The sequence below is a fragment of the Rhipicephalus microplus genome, chromosome X (genome assembly GCF_043290135.1).
Source record: "Rhipicephalus microplus isolate Deutch F79 chromosome X, USDA_Rmic, whole genome shotgun sequence".
NCBI lineage: Eukaryota > Metazoa > Arthropoda > Arachnida > Ixodida > Ixodidae > Rhipicephalus > Rhipicephalus microplus.
This window is the reverse complement of record NC_134710.1, coordinates 38,724,159-38,742,512: the sequence shown is the minus strand read 5'-3', so window position 1 is coordinate 38,742,512 and position 18,354 is coordinate 38,724,159. Positions and strand designations below refer to the sequence as shown.

At 45.6% G+C, this 18,354-nt stretch overlaps 3 protein-coding genes across 5 annotated transcripts in view; 1 reads left to right on the top strand and 2 right to left on the bottom strand.

The window, feature by feature from the left end:
* Positions 1-1,982, bottom strand: part of LOC119177390 (uncharacterized) — a 68,738-nt gene extending 66,756 nt beyond the window's left edge. For all 3 annotated transcript variants that reach the window (XR_012886632.1, XM_075876260.1, XM_075876261.1), the window contains exons 1-2: positions 1,894-1,982; positions 1,082-1,192 (exon numbers count right to left, since the gene is read on the bottom strand). The gene's annotated coding sequence lies outside the window, so the exon portion shown is untranslated. The remainder of the gene's footprint in view (positions 1-1,081; positions 1,193-1,893) is intronic.
* The window catches only part of LOC119176617 (high affinity nerve growth factor receptor), a 436,833-nt gene that overhangs the window by 184,019 nt on the left and 234,460 nt on the right, over positions 1-18,354 (top strand). The gene's annotated exons all lie outside the window — the stretch shown is intronic.
* On the bottom strand, positions 8,125-10,256 carry LOC119177389 (profilin). The gene has a single exon (XM_037428874.2). The coding sequence runs from the start codon at positions 10,008-10,010 to the stop codon at positions 9,612-9,614; it is 399 nt and encodes a 132-aa protein (XP_037284771.1). The 5' UTR covers positions 10,011-10,256; the 3' UTR covers positions 8,125-9,611.

Below are 18,354 nucleotides of genomic sequence, written 5' to 3'. Positions count from 1 at the left end.
TGCACAGTAATTTAGCACGAAAATTATGCACTGAAAAAAAAAAGAGTTGGAAGAATGGCCCCAGTTGCGTCTGCGACGTTACTAATCATCTTCATCACCATCATCATCATCAGCCTGACTACGTCCACTGCAGGACAAAGGCCTCTCCCATGTTCCGCCAGTTAACCCGGTCCTGTGCTTGCTGCTGCATGCATACCTCCCACAGGCATACGTTACTAATAATAATCCGTGTTAAAGCGTACGCTCGCACCGGGATTCTCATAGAGCGCGTTGTTTTCGGTTGAAGTTATATCTCATAAAGACTGCGTAATTGTATCATCATTTACGCCGCTCCTTCGACTTAAAATTGCATAAATCGAATAAGCCAAGTGATCGATACTATACGACAACTCAACAGAAAGTATCTGCTTCATTTTTTTTACAAGCGTATTCTCTTTATTCTGTTTGTAGATATGCGAAGGAGCTTACATAGAAAAGCCGTAATAACCTACAAAGTCACTTAACGAACAACCACACATGTGAAGGCTAACCTAACCGCGGCTTTTTAAAGTGTGATTGACTGCCTCGAACGAACCTGTCAGCAACCGTGGCAAACAGCCCTCCAGTTGTGGTGACACCGACAGCTGTCGCTGTAGCCGTCGTGGGACAAATTCTCTCCGGCGCGTATACTTGTTGCGAAATGGTAGACGCTGGAGCGATGTTGAGTACCTTATTGACAAAGTTCGCCTCTCTCTGTCAAAATCTTTTTGGGGAATCTAGACTAGAGAGTCTATTAGACAGTCCATTACTACTTTTGTGGTTCCTCAAAGAAAGGCTCACAAAGCACTCAATTGTGCGTCATGCACAGAACTAATGCGAAGTATAGGCAGTGATTGATGTTGCGCGATTAGGGTATAGGTCGGCAATCTACGTAGGCCATACATACTTAGATGCGAAGGCTATAGGTCTGCAATGTTCGGCGTACACACATTCGTCGCAGTCATACTGCAAGTGATAAATAACTTGATGCAAGCCAGCATATGTATTGGTCGCTCCATTTCGCCCGTGGTAAAATTCACAAAACAATAGCCTAGCTACTTACTCAGGTTTAAGGAGTCCACAACCGTCCAGCCCTAGCACTGTCAGTCACTCAAGTCACCAACGGCAGGAAAAGTAGCTTTCAGCATTTCGACTGATCCCAGGAACGAAAACGCTGCCATGCGCGAAAAAACAGAGAAAACACTGTAGGGCCAGGTCACCATCTGACACAATTGTGCGCACATGACGACGCAGTGTGGTACATTTTGCGTCGAAGTCTTCTTTTACAAAAGAACTGACAGTTTACGAAAGACAAAAAGAATCAAAGGATAGGCTTGCGATAAGCACTCGTGGTCGATTTCATCGCTACGCGAAACTGATCAAACATATCTGCTTTGATACCACACATTTTCAAACTCCAAGGCCAGCATCTCGGCAAGAATAACACTTCTGATCAATACTTACGTTCGATGTACTGCCTACCTCAAGTTGAGGAAAATACGCCTGTTGAAACTCAAGGCCACTTACGCAGTATGCATGTTTGCCGACAGATATCAGATATATAAAGAGCAAAAAAACTCCAACGTTACACAGACAGAGAAAGTTGCACTTAACTGAGAACAGCGTTTTATAATGTTGCACAGAACAACAGACTTTCAGAATTGTGGATGCGCCAAAATTATCGCATTAAGTTTACGCGAAAATATTACTTTTATGGAGCAGTAATTGACGACTGTAATACATACCATTCAAAAGGATGTAATTGTAGTTGGTTGCTTATATTTATGTAACGTGTAAAGTCTGATTAAAGCCTTTTCGATTAGCTTAACCTTGCGGGATCATATGCATTGGGAAGAGTACTCGTACAAAGCTCACCTGCTCCGGGTATTGCAGCTGTGGACTGCGGTACCACGCCGACGAGAACATGTCGTAAACACCGTATAGAAACCGTAGTCAGCATTGTGAGGGCCCCAAAGGTCGACAGCACAATCAGGTCAATCAGCATTGTTCTTGTTGCCCTGCCCTTGTGACTCATTCCCACTGTAGGGGATCGGCCAATAATTGAGTGGTCTTATGAAGTATTATTCGATTTCACTGTAAAGAAACTTACATTAAAGCGTTACAAACTTTAGAATGAAATTTTGATCATCGCTGATGTGTAGTAACTATAAAGTTTTTGTATTAGTAATAGATAATAACCAAGATCAAAAGCTAACATTAAAAAAAGCCTTCTTTCGGAAAATACACTATCATCAGGATGATGATAGTGTATTTTGCATTATCGACCCACACCCATTACGCGAGGTCGATCAAAAATGAAGTAGCATGCTAAAGTTATTCTGCGGAGTTTGAAATTTAAGTTGACAAAATGCTGAAACAAGGAAAAACAAGACCGGTAAAAGTGTTTTCTTTTGCCCCATATTCGTAATTCGACGTTCATACCAATGGTTGCAGATCATATAGCTATAGTGGCTAGAAATACCTGTATTATAGCATTCGTTCTTCTTCTTTTCATGGACTAAAACGGCAATCTCAAATAAACTTTTGCGTATTCTTCTCATCAAAGCAATTTTATAGACTCGGGAAGTGTCCCTCACTGGAATTTCATTTTTTTCGGCACAAATACGGTACTCGTCGATGCATCGTCTTTGTCTTTCCGTGAGCCATTGGTGCTGAGGTAAGCGCCATGCATATGAGGTCATCATCATGCTTATCATGAAATGCACGTGTTTTTAGTCATAATATATAGGGTTTTTACGTCTCAAAACCATAATTATGAGAGACGCCGTAGTTAAGGGCTTCGGAAGTTTCGACCATCTGTTGTTATTTGATCCGCAATGACTTTCCATATAATACACGGTACTTTACCATTTAGCATCCACAGAACTGCGACCACCGCATCCTGGATCAAACATGTGAACTTCTGGTCAGCAGCCTATTCCAGCGCCATTCAGCGCCAGCCTATTGCAGCGCTGATCCACCATAGCAGACAACGTGGCTGACATAAACCTAAAGCTTAAATTCGTGTTGCGTTCACCGATCACGTGCAGAATAAAATTCAGTTATAACTGTTATGGCGCGATATAGCGGTTCACATAAACCACGAGGTGGCTTAAGTTCCTTGTACAAATATGTGCGGCACTTTTCGTGGCAAATGCTCGCAGCGGTCGCAGCGAGTGATACGCGGATTTGCGAGCTTATACTGGAAGCTTTAGTCATTGTTATAGAGCAGGCTGACTTAGAGCGATACTATGAGAACAAAGTTAAGCAAGCTATGCTTTGTTGATCCTTCTTCTATGTGAAAACATTATAAAACGAAGCGCTCGTCGTTGTGACTGATCGGCTGAGTAGCATTGCCGAGAACGATGATTGTTCGACAAAACAGCTGCTTGTATATAAGAGTGAAATGCAAAAAAAAAAAACCACCGTGTTTTAGATTGAGATGCACGTTAAAGAACTCCGGCAGCTCAAATAATTGAAGTTTCAGAGTATGACCTGCTTTAATGAAACCACAGATTTCAATTAAATTAGAAGCGTAATAATTCGCAGGCTGCCGAAACGTGTTTGATTCAGGCTGTCGTTATATGTTTAAACCACGCGAGCTTTGGCACAGAGACTTGATCCCTTCGAACACCTCTAAATCATGCACACGCAAAGGTGCGGCCTCGGCTGTCGCATCTTCGACGACATGTTCGCTCGCGACCAAGGCCGAATCTTGTTAAACACGCTTGACATAGAACTTTTCACGTAATCGAAATTAAAGTAAGCTGTGATACTTGCGAGCGATGGAACCCGAAAACATTCTGTTTGTTAACTTCATATAACAGCCGCTGTGTTTAATATTCGCGGCTGGACCCCACCAAACCACAGAACGCTGTGCCTTGGCTGTGCTGCGTATAAGTCATAGTTGCCGTCCCAAATTAGACTTTATTGCTCGAGCAACAAACATTAGGCTGCACAAATGACTTTTATTTCTCTGGATTCTGGTTCTTCTTTCCTTGGAATGAATTGGAACAGGGGTGGGTATGCTCGACTATATTATTCTCTCTAGACCATAAAGTTCGTGAAGCCATAGTCGATCGGGAAGTCGGGAAGCCTTCGGTATTCCTGCCTATGCATGCGGTATTTCTTGCTTGAAAAAGTTGAACAAACCGCGCTTATTTCGTGGTTATTTCTCGACTTACGAAAAAAAGAGCCCAGAAAAAAGGCCGTCCCGAGCTTGCTGGACATGCTCTTGCGACACATATTTCTGCACCACTGGCCTAAAGTCATTTCAGATTATTACTAGCCGATGGGTTATAGTCCCTCGTTTTCTATACAGTTCACTAAAAGGCACCGACGACGCTATTAAAGCGCCATGAAAAATTGCGCTTCCTGGCGGTGCTGCAACAACAGCAGTTTGGGGGACATTGCGCCGTGTTCGTGACGTCGCTTCGAGTTGGTCAAGCAGTGCTCGCCCACGTCGCTTTCGGGCAAGGTCGCACTGGCGTGCGAAGCTGTCGCGGAGAAAGACCCATCCATCTATCCAGCAGGGTGTGTGCCGCAGGGTAAAATACTTTCCCTCTCCACTCCTTCCACCCATACGACACTTCAGCGTGTTTGAATATTTCAGGCGCCGCTGCACCCTGACGAGTAGTTTTTTTTTTTTTTTTTTTGTCACGAGAGCGTGTCATACCGCGAAAAATCTCTCGCTCTCTCCTCAGACGACAAAGAAAAACGAGCAGCCACCCGTTCTGCCAGCCTCATAATCTCGTCATGGTGCCGCTGCTAAATCGCCAGCGGAGCACGTTGAAGGCAAATCGCCGTTTTGGGCGGAAAGACAGGCATGGTCGTGCGACATTGTGCATATATGCAGAAGACCGCCCTTTATTGTAGCCTGAAATATTCAACAAGACGAGAAAAAGGCTGCTCCAACCGGGGTCTCACACAGAACAAACGCTTTCTCTGTGTCGGCTTTGTTTTAGCTCAGCGCTGCCGTGACGGCGGGGTATAAAATTGAGACCTGTTCATCGAAGGGCCCGTTTATTCGAGGTAAAAGAAAACGTACAAAACACGTGTCATACCTGGTGCTTGCGCGAAAGCTGGTGGAAACGTTGAAAGACGGCGCTGCAAGAAAGAGAGAAACCGCAGTCTTTCAGTGACAACTTTGGTAGCAGCGGTTATCCCTAATTGAGAGGACAATTATCAGTGAAAAAAATGTTGTTTTAAGTGCGCTCATTAACGCGTGGCTGTTCGCTTCAGAGCAGACTGCAAAATCAAAACCTATACATTCCGAAAACCTATCTCTTTGCTACGAAATTTCATGAGCAGCAGCAAATTATATCAGCCGTCTCTAAAATGTGCATGAACTCCCTCCCTTTTTTTTTTCTGAATAACACCGTTCACACTAATTACGACATGTGACATCATCAGAACGTGCACAGAGGTGACAAACGAGGCACAGATGCCGAAGAGACATTCTGATTCATTCCCTGTATATCAAACCTATTCATCAATTGTGAACGGAAGTGATGCCAGAATCTCACGGGGTGGCTCACAGCTTTCCCCTCGCTTCCTGCGTACAGCACCTTATTTTCACGCTGACCATGGCATCAGACATACGTGACCAGGGCCCGATTCTACTGAAATTTACAACAATCATAATTGGGGGCGTTTAACGTTCGTAAACCATCATAGGATTGTGAGAGATGTCGTAGTGAAGGACTCCGGAAAGTTCGACCATCTGGGGATTTTTAACGTGCACCTAAATCGAACCAAATGAACCTCAAACATTTTCGCCTCCATGGAAAAAACGGCCTGGATTCGATCCCACGACTTGCGGGTCAGCAGCTGAGTGCATTTATGGCGGGTCAAGATTTACAGTCGGCAAATGAAGACGCAAATAAAGTGGTGAGTCTTTTTTTTTTGCGCCATTTGGCCGCGGCTGTCACAAACATTCGTTAGCGCCTCTGAAAAGCGCGATAAATGTGGCCCCTCCGTTGTAGTTCTACGGAGTACAAATCAATTTTACATGCTAGAGGTGCAAAGAAAAAAAGTTTACTTGCAGATTCTACTGAAGGGCATACTTACCCCCTTCCCCGATTAAGTCGCCCAAGCGAACACACAACAGCTGGTTTGCCACAAAGAATGGCCCATTCATTCACGATCTCTGATCACCGAGCCCCTTTTTGGTAATATTTCATCGAGCTAAACCTTCCGACGCGTCACAAAGTTGAACGCGTATCACTCATGAATAGGTATCAATCATCAGAAGCACTAACTATAGCTGAATTGCGACATACGTGCATTTAGCACACCCCGGCATTTTTTTTTGTTTTATTATTGAGTGAGTGTGGACTCAAGGAAGCGTTATTTCACAATATCGACGAGCCGTAAGTAGATGCGTGATACGGCGATCAGCGTCACGTATGCTTTTTGAACTATCGGGTACACATAAAGGTGATTGTGTGGATGTACATAAATATAAATGTATATAGATAGCAGGCGGTGCTTGCTACAGTATGCTTTCGGCGCATGCGCATCATGTTCGGAGTCTCATGACTTGTCATCGATATTAGGTGCTATAATTCATGTCCAGGAGTCGTCTCGCGATAAAAAAATGGAAGTGTGTACATGAACTATACCTGAATGCTTGTCATTGCTAACTCTCAGCGGCCTGTAACTGTCAAATCAAGGATAACCACAACTTGGAACATAATGCATAACTACAATGAAATTTTTTACTACAAGTGCTGCTGCAAAGCAGTAGGCACCCACCGCAGGGTTATCCCTTAATTATAATGACCCGATAAGTGATAGAATTGATTATACACTTTGTTGTCTCGAACGCAAACTGTGATACCTCATTACTTTGATATTTAACAAAGTCTCACATTCCAAAGCTAAAGGAAGGCTTGGAAATAATTTCGTTCAAGCATACAGTAAAAGCCAGATACCCCCGTGCGTACAAAAAACAGAGTGCGAAGACGAAGAAAGAAAAAGCTTTTTGAGGGGTGCCTTTCGACTGTTTTCGGAATTTCCTGACGATGGAGTTTCAAAGAGCACAGCCCCTATGCCCCGATAATACAGTATACAGACTCCCATTATAAAGCAGTGCAAGGAAGCAGTACAAAGGAAAGACCATTTCGCAGCAAAATGTGCGGGTTTTTTTTTTTTTGCTTTAGTTTATAATATGGATATATACCAGCTCGCCAAGTTCACCACGTTACTTGAGCGTATACAGGCAGGCGTTTCTGGAATCTAGCCAGACTGTTAAGGCAGAGAAGCCCGTATTCTGTACGACTGCAAAACAGCGTAGTGGAGCTGCAGTATCAAACTTAAAAAACGCATTTTAGCGATTATGTAAGCCTTTCGCACCTTCAATAGATTCTCATAAGGCCAACATAATGATCTAGGCAATAAGGCCACACAGAGATAGCAAAATAACTGCAGTTGTCCCTTCTCTAAACGTTTATATATTTTCTATCACGAGTTTCACCTTAAGTATTTCTCAATATATAATTGATGCGATTAATTTGACCGCAATTCTATCAGTAGGACCTTTTCAAAGTCAGGAGGCTTCTGAGTGCGTCCTCTTTGAATGACGTCATTCGCAACAATAGCGGTGAATACACGCGCAAGGCAGACACCGGCAGCGAGGAGAACACGAGACTCTCTCGGGGCGTCAAATCGGCTCCTTGTCGATACACGAGAACAAAAAAAGTAGACAAGTCTTCACTCCATTAGAAGATGTAGCACTCTCCGTCTCGTGGCCCACGTTTTCTCGCCCCCGATATGATTGCCACGTCCAGTTGACTTTTAGAACTATTAAAACCCCGCTTCACGTGTAACGTGAAACCCAGAACATAAATGCCACAGAGCTCAAATTTTTACCCGAGGCTGCATTCGGCAGCAGCAAGAATGCGCCTGGCACAAAAACTTCGCGGCGACGTGCCTGGTTATTGCCAGATTCGTTGCTACATTCCCGGATCGCGAAATCTAGCACAGCAGCAAGAACGACGCCTAACCTAACGGACGACAATAATCGCCTTAACAAGAAGAGAAGTTCTGCCGAGTGTAAGCAGAACAACGCTTGATCACTAAAAAAAGTACGTCTCAGGAACACTCTTAATAAAGAAAATTTATTTTAATGGGCACTTCAGGTACACAGCGTGACCGCACCCTTCAATGTAGCTGCGGGTTTTATTTTTTTTACAAACACGCAACATGAGCAGGAAGACAAAGCGAAGAAAAAGAAAAAAAGAAACTACCACGAGACGGAGAGGCGGCGCATAAAAAAATCGGCAGTTCCACGCCCGAAGCACGAGCGTCTTCATTCCTTGGCTGTCGCGTGCCACCTTGCCCTTGGAAACCAGTGTTCGGGAGAATAGCTGCAGGAGTCTGGGATGAAAAAGGGGCTGAAGAATACAATGAAAAAATACGAATGACTTGTCCCGCGGCCAGAACTCGTAGCGGGTGCTTGGCAGGAACATCCAGAGATAGACATCAGCAGGATAATGGGCCAGTTAGATTGGTAACCGGGTTTGCGGTAGGCGGAGGTAGTTGAGGCAGGTACAGAGGTTCGGCAAGTTTAGAAATCTGAAGGCAGACCCCAGGTCTCGCTAGTCTCAGGCTGGGGCATGATAGGCTTAGGGGTAGGAGAAAGCAGAGGCCCGGGCTCGGTGACGATGTGCCGAAGGCTTAGGGGCCAGTGAATACAGGTGCCGGTGTGCGGAAGGCTTAGGGGTCCGTGAATACAGGTGCCGGTGTGCGGAAGGCTTAGGGGTCCACGAAGGCGGATGCAGGAGACCGGTAGGCTTCGGGGTCCGCGAAGGCGGATGCAGGAGACCGGTAGGCTTCGGGGTCCGCGAAGGCGGATGCAGGAGACCGGTAGGCTTCGGGGTCCGCGAAGGCGGATGCAGGATACCGGTAGGCTAAGGGGTCGGCAAAGGCGGGTGCAGGAGACCGGTAGGCTAAGGGGTCCGCGTAGGCGGCTGCAGAAGATCGGTAGGCTAAGGGGTCCGCGTAGGCGGCTGCAGAAGATCGGTAGGCAAAGGGGTCTGCGAAGGCGGGTGCAGGAGTCCGGTAGGTTAAGGGGTCCGTGAAGGCGGGTGCAAGAGACCGGTAGGCTGAGGGGTCCGTGAAGGCGAGTGCAGGAGACCGGTAGGCTAAGGGGTCCGTGAAGGCAAGGGCAGAAGAGCGGTAGGCTAAGGGGTCCGTAAAGGCGAGGGCAGGAGACCAGTAGGCTAAGGGGTCCGTGAAGGCGGGTGCAGGAGACCGGTAGGCTTAAGGGTCTGTGAAGGCGGGTGCAGGAGACCGGTAGGCTTAGGGGCCTGTGAAGGCGGGTGCAAGAGTCCGGTAGGCTTGGAGTCCGTGAAGGCGTATGCTGGTGTGCGGTAGTCTTAGGGGCGAGTAAAGGCTGATGCCGAGGCTCGGGAGGCTTAGGGAAGGTGGAGATGGATGACAGGCGTAGGTAGGCTTACGGTGAGGGAACATACCGGGGCGGGTAGGCTTATGGACAGGTGGTGAAGGCGTGTGTTGTGGCTCTGGAGGCTTAGTCGCAAGGAATAGACGAACGCTGCTTCGTGGGCGCCGCCGTCGCCGCTGTTGGCTGTCTAGTAGCCGTTGCTCCTGAGGTAGTCACCCAGCTTTTCGACCACTGTGTTGAGCTGGCCGGGGGGAAAACCATCGACGGTAGCGGCAACCAGGAGACAAGCGCTGGTTGCGACAGCGATGAAGGCGGAACTGCCCTTGCGGCCCCGCACCAGAGTCTTCTCGGCCGATAAGCAGACGTACTTGGTACCTCCTATGAAGATGCCATTCTCGTTGAAGTTGCTTGGCTTCGTCTTCATCGTGTCAGCAATAGTCTTCAGCTCTTTCTGCGTCACTTTCGCCGTTTTGGGATCCTTCTCGTACTTGCCCCAGATAGCGCCATCCGCCAGCGCGGCGATAGCAGCAACCGTACACTGCACTTGGGAGCAGATCTGGTTGTCCACGTATGCCTGCCAGGACATCTTCGGAGCGTCGCCTTTCCTGCTCTGCGAAGAAGCCTGACTGTTAGAAGCGGCCGCAGAACGCGCACCACGTGAGCTCGTGCGCACGATCGCAGTCGTATGCCGCGTCAGCTGCAGCACCACCTGCGACGATAAAAGAAGACGACGTTCGCGGCAGAAATTTAGGCTGATCCCCCTGAGTGGGTATGAGCCATATTTATGGCGTCATCATCATCAAATATGCGCGCTACCACTAATCAAGGTTTTTTTTAACTAAGCTGTCCTGTAATTATATTTTAAAAAATAATCATTCACAGGATATCGGCCAAAATTTGTACATTTATATAAAAACAGCAACGACTAAAGAGACCACTTCTGTTTACTCTTGCCGAGCGAAATATGTCTACTAATTCTAAAATTGATTGGTTGCTGTGGGTGCGTACATATTCGCGCTTTGCAACGGCGGTGGGCATAAAAGACGAAGTGTAGAAGTCATAGTTTGGTAAAAAGAACGAACTGAGAGGACCACCATTTAGTTCCACTGCGTGATAAAACACACCCACACAAGGTAAAATTTTTGCTAACGTTGATTTGTTGAGTGTGAAGCCGGGCACGTTTTGAAACAACTGTTTTGGCATTCTCTCGCGCATGTCCTACCAGTAATCTTGAAAGCTACCGTAACAGCTCTCACCCTCAACAGGACATGTTTTTCTACAAGTTAATGCATACGCAACAGTAAGGCACCAAAAACGACCGCACTTTTAATTGATTTATTAAAGGTAAAGAGTCAGCAATATGGTCTGTAGCAAATGGCAACTACAGGCCAAAACACAGTACTGTTTACGCAACATTTTGTATTATATATTACTAAATAATTATTCTTTCAAGAGCAAGTCACCACACACTTCCAGGATAATATGGTTGCCAAACGGTGGCGATAAGTGATGGTACGCTCGCAACAATCTCTGTAATCTGCCAGTTGAAAAACGTGGAAAACACTTCTGCACACTGATATCAGCTAGCGTCATGACAATATATTATCGGTGAGGGGGGAAAATAAACATTGTTAAGCCATATTTGTTGCTTGGTTGTTCTAGGTTGGTCATTTAGCACAGCAGGTGAGGGCAGAATGAGGGTGTTGAAAGTGTAGTGCGCTACGTCAACGCTTCCCTTCTGTACTCCCACGCTAGCGCTAAAATGATTTTCAAGTAAGAACGCAAAAAACACGCCCAACATATGGCAATGATTAGACTGCTTATTGTTGAAAAGACGCAGAAATCTTAAGTATAAAGCGCATTTTTTTCGGTCACCTGTAGAAGCGAATAGCGCTATTACTGCGGCCTATGTGGTACACCTAGCTGTCGAAGCGAAATAAAGTTTCTAACACTATGTTTTTTTTATTTCTTTAAGAACACGATATTATTCATTTGAAGTCATCGACGACGCCGGCCAGAGTAAATATATTTTTTTAACTATTCATCCAGCCAGATCGTAGCATAATGCTCAGGCAGATAGATAATGGCGAAGCCCCGCATAGAATGTTGATTGATTGATTTGTGGGGTTTAACGTCCCAAAACCACCATATGATTATGAGAGACGCCGTAGTGGAGGGCTCCGGAAATTTCGACCACCTGGGGTTCTTTAACGTGCACCCAAGTCTGAGCACATGGGCCTACAACATTTCCGCCTTCATCGAAAATGCAGCCGCCGCAGCCGGGATTTGAACCCGTGACCTGCGGGTCAGCAGCCGAGTACCTTAGCCACTAGACCACCGCGGCGGGGCCCGCATAGAATGTGTCTTGAATGACCTGGCATGTGCTAAAAAGTTGAAAACCAGCGAACATTTGTCAGAATGCTTCGGAAGTCGATAAAGATTCACACGGGCAGGGTAAAAAAAAATCATGACCCTTTCCATTCTGCGAAGGAGCGAAGGTAGATAACCAGTGGAGCTGTGTGTGAAGGCGGTACTGCTGTGACGCTGAATTTTGACGAAGGGTGCAGAAAGTTACCGAAAGTCTCTTTTTCTGTACTTATAAATGAAAACTAACAGACAATGATGCCAAGGAAAGCATAAGTGATAATGTTAGAAGTGATTGTAACGTTATATGACGTGTTCTTCAAAGGTCACAGGTTCGGTTCCTGCCGGTGGCAAGTTACCTTTCGTCCACTTTTTATTCTTCCCATTTACATTACAATTACTTCCAATAACATCCTCTATACTTTCATAGGCATCATTGTCTGTTAGATATTGTTTTAACTGTGTCTGAAAAAGAAAGCGAGCCCGTAAACTTACAAGTTTCTCCTTCTTTTGGCACACTTGTACTCAATTCAAAAGGGACTAGGGTGGCGATACTGGCTCGTTTTTTACCCATATATACTTATGGTAGTTCAATGCAAGAAAGGACATGGACAAAAAAAAAATATGTACGCACTCTGGTGCTGATTTCCGCCCTAGTCCCTTTTGAATTTAGCGAGTGGCCCGCTTCAAGTTTTCCATCTGAGCTGTGCCCGTCCTTCTGCCACAACGCGCGTCACCTTTTCTTGCTCTCCACATGCACTTGGCGTCTCGTGCATGATGTTGAGCAGCCGTTTAAACAGCACGTTTTTTTTTTTTTTGCCACATTCCCCTTTTGCGACACTGAAGTAGAACACAAGCGGGTGGCGGGGATGGCCCACCAGTGTTCCGCTAAAGTTTCTGCGGCACACAGGCTATACCCCACGGGAAACTTCGTTTTTATTGAACCACTGGTGGAGCTTGTCCTATTTCGATGGCATATACATGTCCCAAGGTTTTCCCACGTACGCGTGAATATTTCGCCTGTAAGCATGCATACATAGCTTTGCTGCAGAAAAAGAGCAACTTTTTAGGAAATCCGGAGGGGGAAGGCATTACTGTTACTTTTATTTTATGTTTCAAAGCAGTTTTACAAATATGAAACATGCCATGCGAGAAGGGGGGGGGGGGGGGGCTCTAGAATAATGCTGACCACCTGGAGTGCATTGATGTGCCACTGAGTTACGAAGAGCACACAAGTGTTCCTCGCAATTCAGCCCCGAGTGAATGCGGCCGCTGCGGCCGATAATTGAACCTGTCCCCTCAAGTTTACACTTAACAGGGCAGGTTGAACTCTAAATGATAAGCAAGGAAACGCGATCCTATAGCAGCACTGAACACTGTCTTTGCATGTCCTCGTTAGGGTCGCCCTGAGTGAATTGCTTTAATGGCGCCATCCCTTCATCTTGTTAGCACCACGCAAAGCGCTCTTGTTCTTTATCTTATTTTTATCGTGTGCCTCTCAACATAGGCTACTGCAGCGGAACACCATTGATGGAGCAAGCAGCCAAGCATGATGTCATACAGGTGCGCTCTTCGGCGTGCATTATGAGCGCACGAAATTACGTGGTCTTGTGTACCTTGGGTTGGCTTTCACACACTTATTTTCCTTTTAGCTGGCAGGTCACTGCTCTTTATGCATGTGCTGAAACAAACTGCAGCAGCAAAATGGAAGCTTGAGGGGGGTAAGTCACGTAGTGTATAAAGAACAGTAGTATGATTAAGCAAATTGGGATACAATACTCTTTTTTTCCAAAATTTTCTACGCTCAACAATCCATGCTTGTTTGTCTTCATGCATTGCATTGTAACAGAACTCACTGCATTATAAACCAGAGAAGTAAATGGAGCTACACTATACAAAACTACACGACGAGGAAGGTCTTCTAATGACGCGACCACTTACGGCACATAAGCTTTTCGAGAGCGCATTCAATAAAGATCAGACACTCTTACATGTAGCTTCACGTCGTACTAGCTTCGCTAATGTCCCCGTAACGATGTTAGGCGCATATTTAGTGACCCCGGTAAAGAATTGTTAAGAATTAAGGGGAGCCGTCTGTAAGTGCGTCAAACAACAAGTTTATCACGCGCAATGCATTTTTGTCATTGCCAACAAGCGCACACTTTTCTTTCATCCACGCTCCTTTCTTTCATCAGGATTATCTTTTCATATATTTTTTTTCTCTATCCTATCTCCACATTCCTGATCTGTAGATCCAGATGTGACACTATTTCCTTTAAAGCTGTCTTTTTCCAGACTGACGCTTCTAGCTCTCGAATCAGAACGAAAGGCTGGCGGCATTGCACGCATAAACAAGCATTTTCAACGGCATCTAAGCTTCTCCGTCGTCAAATACGATCTACGAGCAGCCTTCGCCTCCAAAAAAAAATTAATAGGCGAGAAAAGCATTCAAATCGTACATCGAGATTTGTATTATTATAGCTCGCCATCGCATTGCGTCAACGAGCTAAACGAAAGCATCACAGACAGTGCCAAGGATTGATAGAGAGAAATCAAAAGCTAAGAGTGTTCCTTTGTCACACCAACTGAAAAACACAGCGCTGAATTCCCGAGCAGTGAAGGTGTTATCGGCATTTCTCTGCAGCAGCGTCAGTTACAGTTGAATATTTGTTTTGCTGAATCTCAAAAGGAAGGTCACTGAAGTCAGTGTCTGGAAGAGGCATTTTTGCTCATTTATTACCTTCGATCAATAATACGCTATCGACGTTTTCTTTTCAGCATAATTATTGATTTAACGCAATGAAGGCCCTTCTAAAAAAGTTTTATTTTTTCCTAACGCATTTGTTTTTGTTTGTTTTTACTTTTTGCGTCTGCCATCCGCTATATAAATTGACAGCTTGGCGCTCGAAGTTCAAGAGAACGACGGAAATCGAAGTGATCAAATACCACGGTGCAGATCGCAAATAGAGGTACACGTGCGTAAGGAAGGCCGCATTGCAAATTATTTCGCTCTTTTTACAGCTTTCTTGCCGCAGATCAGTGTACTTACATGTTCGCAGGCCAACTTAACGTGGCAATATTTTTATGTTAGAGTCGTGGTGTAAAGCGTGCTTGTCTTTGGTGGCTGGTGGTAAACCCTTCGACAGCTGTGCGGTCATGAGCGCAGTTTATCAGATTCGTGCTGTCCTGTCGCTCGGGTTGCCACAGCATGTCAGATGCTGAATCGAAGAGCAGTTGCGCAGACATTGACTCTGCAGGCTAGTAGTTGTCGTTCTTAGAGATCAGAACATTCGAATTTTCTAAATAGAGATTTAATAGTTCGAGAACGCTCAAACGCGCGGAAAGAAAGGCACAGCCGATGTATGCAACCAACTTACGTGGTCGACAACTGACGGAGTGGGGCGTCGATGGTGCCGAGTCTCTTGGAACGACTTCGTCTCTTCAGAGACAACGTCGCGCTCGTCTCCCAGAACAGACAATGCGAAAGCCAGAACACAGCAACTGACGAAGTGCTGCGGTAGCGTGAGCGCGCCTCTATGGGATAGGTACTGATTATTGACTCATAGTGAGCGCCCGTATCGGGTATCGGCAGTCTTTACCGTTGAGTCAGGCTGTAATCGCGCCCAAGACTATACGTCAAGTGCGAGGCTAGTTTTAATTTCCCTAAGGCGATGACAGGGCCTCTAGAGTGGTGTTAGACACGTGCGATATAGATCTGTGCGCACACTGGCAGGAGGAATGCAGACAGCGGTTTTGGAATGACTATAACGATCCCTCTTTCTTTTTTTTTTTCTCGCTGATGCTTGCATGTGACTCTGATATTTGAGAAAGCGCTAAATATCCCATTTTCAAGCACGCGTACACAGTTCACGTCAACTTGCGGCGAAAACTGTCTTGCCTGACGTGAGGTTGTCATTGGATCAAGATTAATACCAGGAACTTAGGTGTGAGAGCAAACCGTGACAACGGAGCCGGATCGATGTCTGAAGCTTTCACTTTTTCTTTGTTATTTGCTGGCATAGTTTTAGAGTGCTCTCGCCGGTCTACGAAAGCACAAAGAAAGCCGTGAAAACAAACTATAGTCAAAGCTGATATACGGTGCCGGTAATAGGGTTATACTCATGTGAACAGTCGTGCTTTTGTAGCGCTTCTAGAGCGCTGTGAAATGGACCACTCGCCACATGTGGCCACCCGCGTTTCGGTAGCCTGCCACATTCAGGTTTGCCAGCGAGAGCGCAGTTTGTTCTGTACGCTCACCTGCTGAAGAGCGGATGAAAGACAAACAGTCACGGATGCCTACTTGTAAGGGCAGGACGCTTTCTACTCTTCGGCAGTTCAATTTTCCCGGAGTTTCGACCTTCTGTTCGAAGCCAAACAGCCGTTATAGTTTGAATGTTAGCCACGTTTATTTCACCCGTGTGCAGAAATCGTACGAATCAATCTGACAGGTGACTGGTTTCAAATCCTTCATTACGCTCAGTGGTAGTGCTTTTTTGGCGTAAAGTTCAGCTTGAATAACCTTTTTACTAGTCACTGCTCGAACAAATGTCAACCGTGTGTCTCTTTACTGAACGAAGTTCAGCAAAATGACAAAATTACTTTATCCTGTTTATCCTGAAATGAGTTTGTACGCGAATGTTGAGATGTCTGATACACTCCTGGAAGGCAGGTGCTCTTGAGTTGCACAGCAGCTGCAACTGAAGAGCACTTTCTATGACGAGCGCTGCAACTGCAGAACGCCTCCACGGTGAGTAACCATGTGCAACATGCATACATTCTTGGGCAAGGCACTGCTGTTTGCTCAGGTGAGTTTGTGTCTCGAGCAGGCACACAAAGCTCGTTGAATACCAGTCACTTCCTTCGCGCATGCAAGTGCCTGCTTGATATGCAGCCAGTTCGCGCTTGCCTCCTTTTCTACATCGTAAACGTAGTTTTTTTCTTCCTTCAACAAATATAAAAAATTCACCAGTAGAACTTCGTGGGAGCTGGGAGAGCTAATGTTTCCCAGTAAACTGACGTGCGATGAAAGGCGACGTGGCGCATATGTTGGTAACATTTTTGTGTTTGCCCCCATTACTCTTCGTCGTTCCCTTCAACGCCAGAGGAGTTTAGGCGGATTCAAGGGATGAGCGTGCATAGATTCGTCTATTTAGTGAGTGCAACAAATGTTAAGGACTCGAAAACCTTACCGTGCCATCCGTGAATGTCTGAGGTACGTTTAGCTATTGCCATATCAATGTTGGTAGTAAATATTATTCACGCCCACTGTTGAAAGGGCATACCGCATGGAAAGGCACTTACAGATATTGACGGGTGTCACAGAGTAAGAGCCAAGAAAGAGAAAAAAGAGTTAGAGCTATATCGTCTCCACGAATCGCTCAAACCACCAATACACATTGCAGTTGCGTCTGATGTATATGAGGCAGCTTAAAGATGTTTAAGGGCCTCTATTTCTGTGCGTCGACACGACGTCAACTCGACAATATTATTGTTAAATATTAATCGTATGTGCAGCAGTTTATGTTGTCACCGAGTGTATGTTTCGCTTGCCAGAAACTGTTGACAAACGAACATGCTTTCGTCTCTAACGAGCATTGCGTCTTCGCCTGCTGCCGTTCCTATAAAGTTCATCATAAGATAGCAAAAAAAATGTCAATCAATTTCGTAGTGTTATTTCCCCCAAACCTCCCCATAATGTGATAATGTGCCTAGGATTCCGCCAGCGCTTATCAAGTGTAAGGAAATCAAGCGGCCTCCATTCCATGAATACTTTACACTGCTTATATTCTCGTTATTAACTGAATTTGTGATGGTGTCGGCAAAGCACACACGCCATCCCTACACAATTTGAATGATGCGTCTAAGCACTCGCCTCATATTTCCTCATTTTTTGTAATTGTAAGGCTGTGGTGATGTTCATCAATCCCTAGCGGGTTCTCCGAGAACTTCCAGAGATTGGCGTGCAACAAACAGAACTTCATCGCAGAGTTGCATCATATCGGAGAGTACGAGCAATCTGCGAAACTATCAATATGACGCAGAGTACAGTTTCCAGACGAATGATATAACCTAGGCACTGGTATCTCAAGTCAGAGTTCGTAACATAACTTAGCAGGTATAAAGCTCGGGTTTCACCCCCGGCCACGGCAGCCGCCTTTCATTGAAGGTGAAATTCGGAAACACCTGTGAACTTCTTTTAAGATGCACATTAATGAAGCCCATGTTGTCGAAATCAATTTGCCGTCCTCATTGCGGCATGTCTTACACTCATATCGTTATTTTGGCACGCGAAATTTCCAATATTAGTTGGCTATTGAGATCAGAGTTATTCATGCGATCACGCCAATGTTCTAGATCATCTGCGTCGTATAGTATTTCGAATGCACTGTTCTTGATGAAGTGTCTGGCTACAAGTTCCAAAATTTGACACATTTACATTTATATGTACATCCGTGGATATCTATGCCCGTACCAATCATAATGCGTCCTAGCCCTTCATCTTAATTATGACCTTTAACAACAGTAGTGCCGCGAGGAAGTACACTAGAACCACTCTTGTTTTCCTT

Excerpts from the sequence above, each read along its gene's own strand:
- LOC119177389 (XM_037428874.2), bottom strand. The coding sequence starts at position 10,010 with ATGTCCTGGCAGGCATACGTGGACAACCAGATCTGCTCCCAAGTGCAG.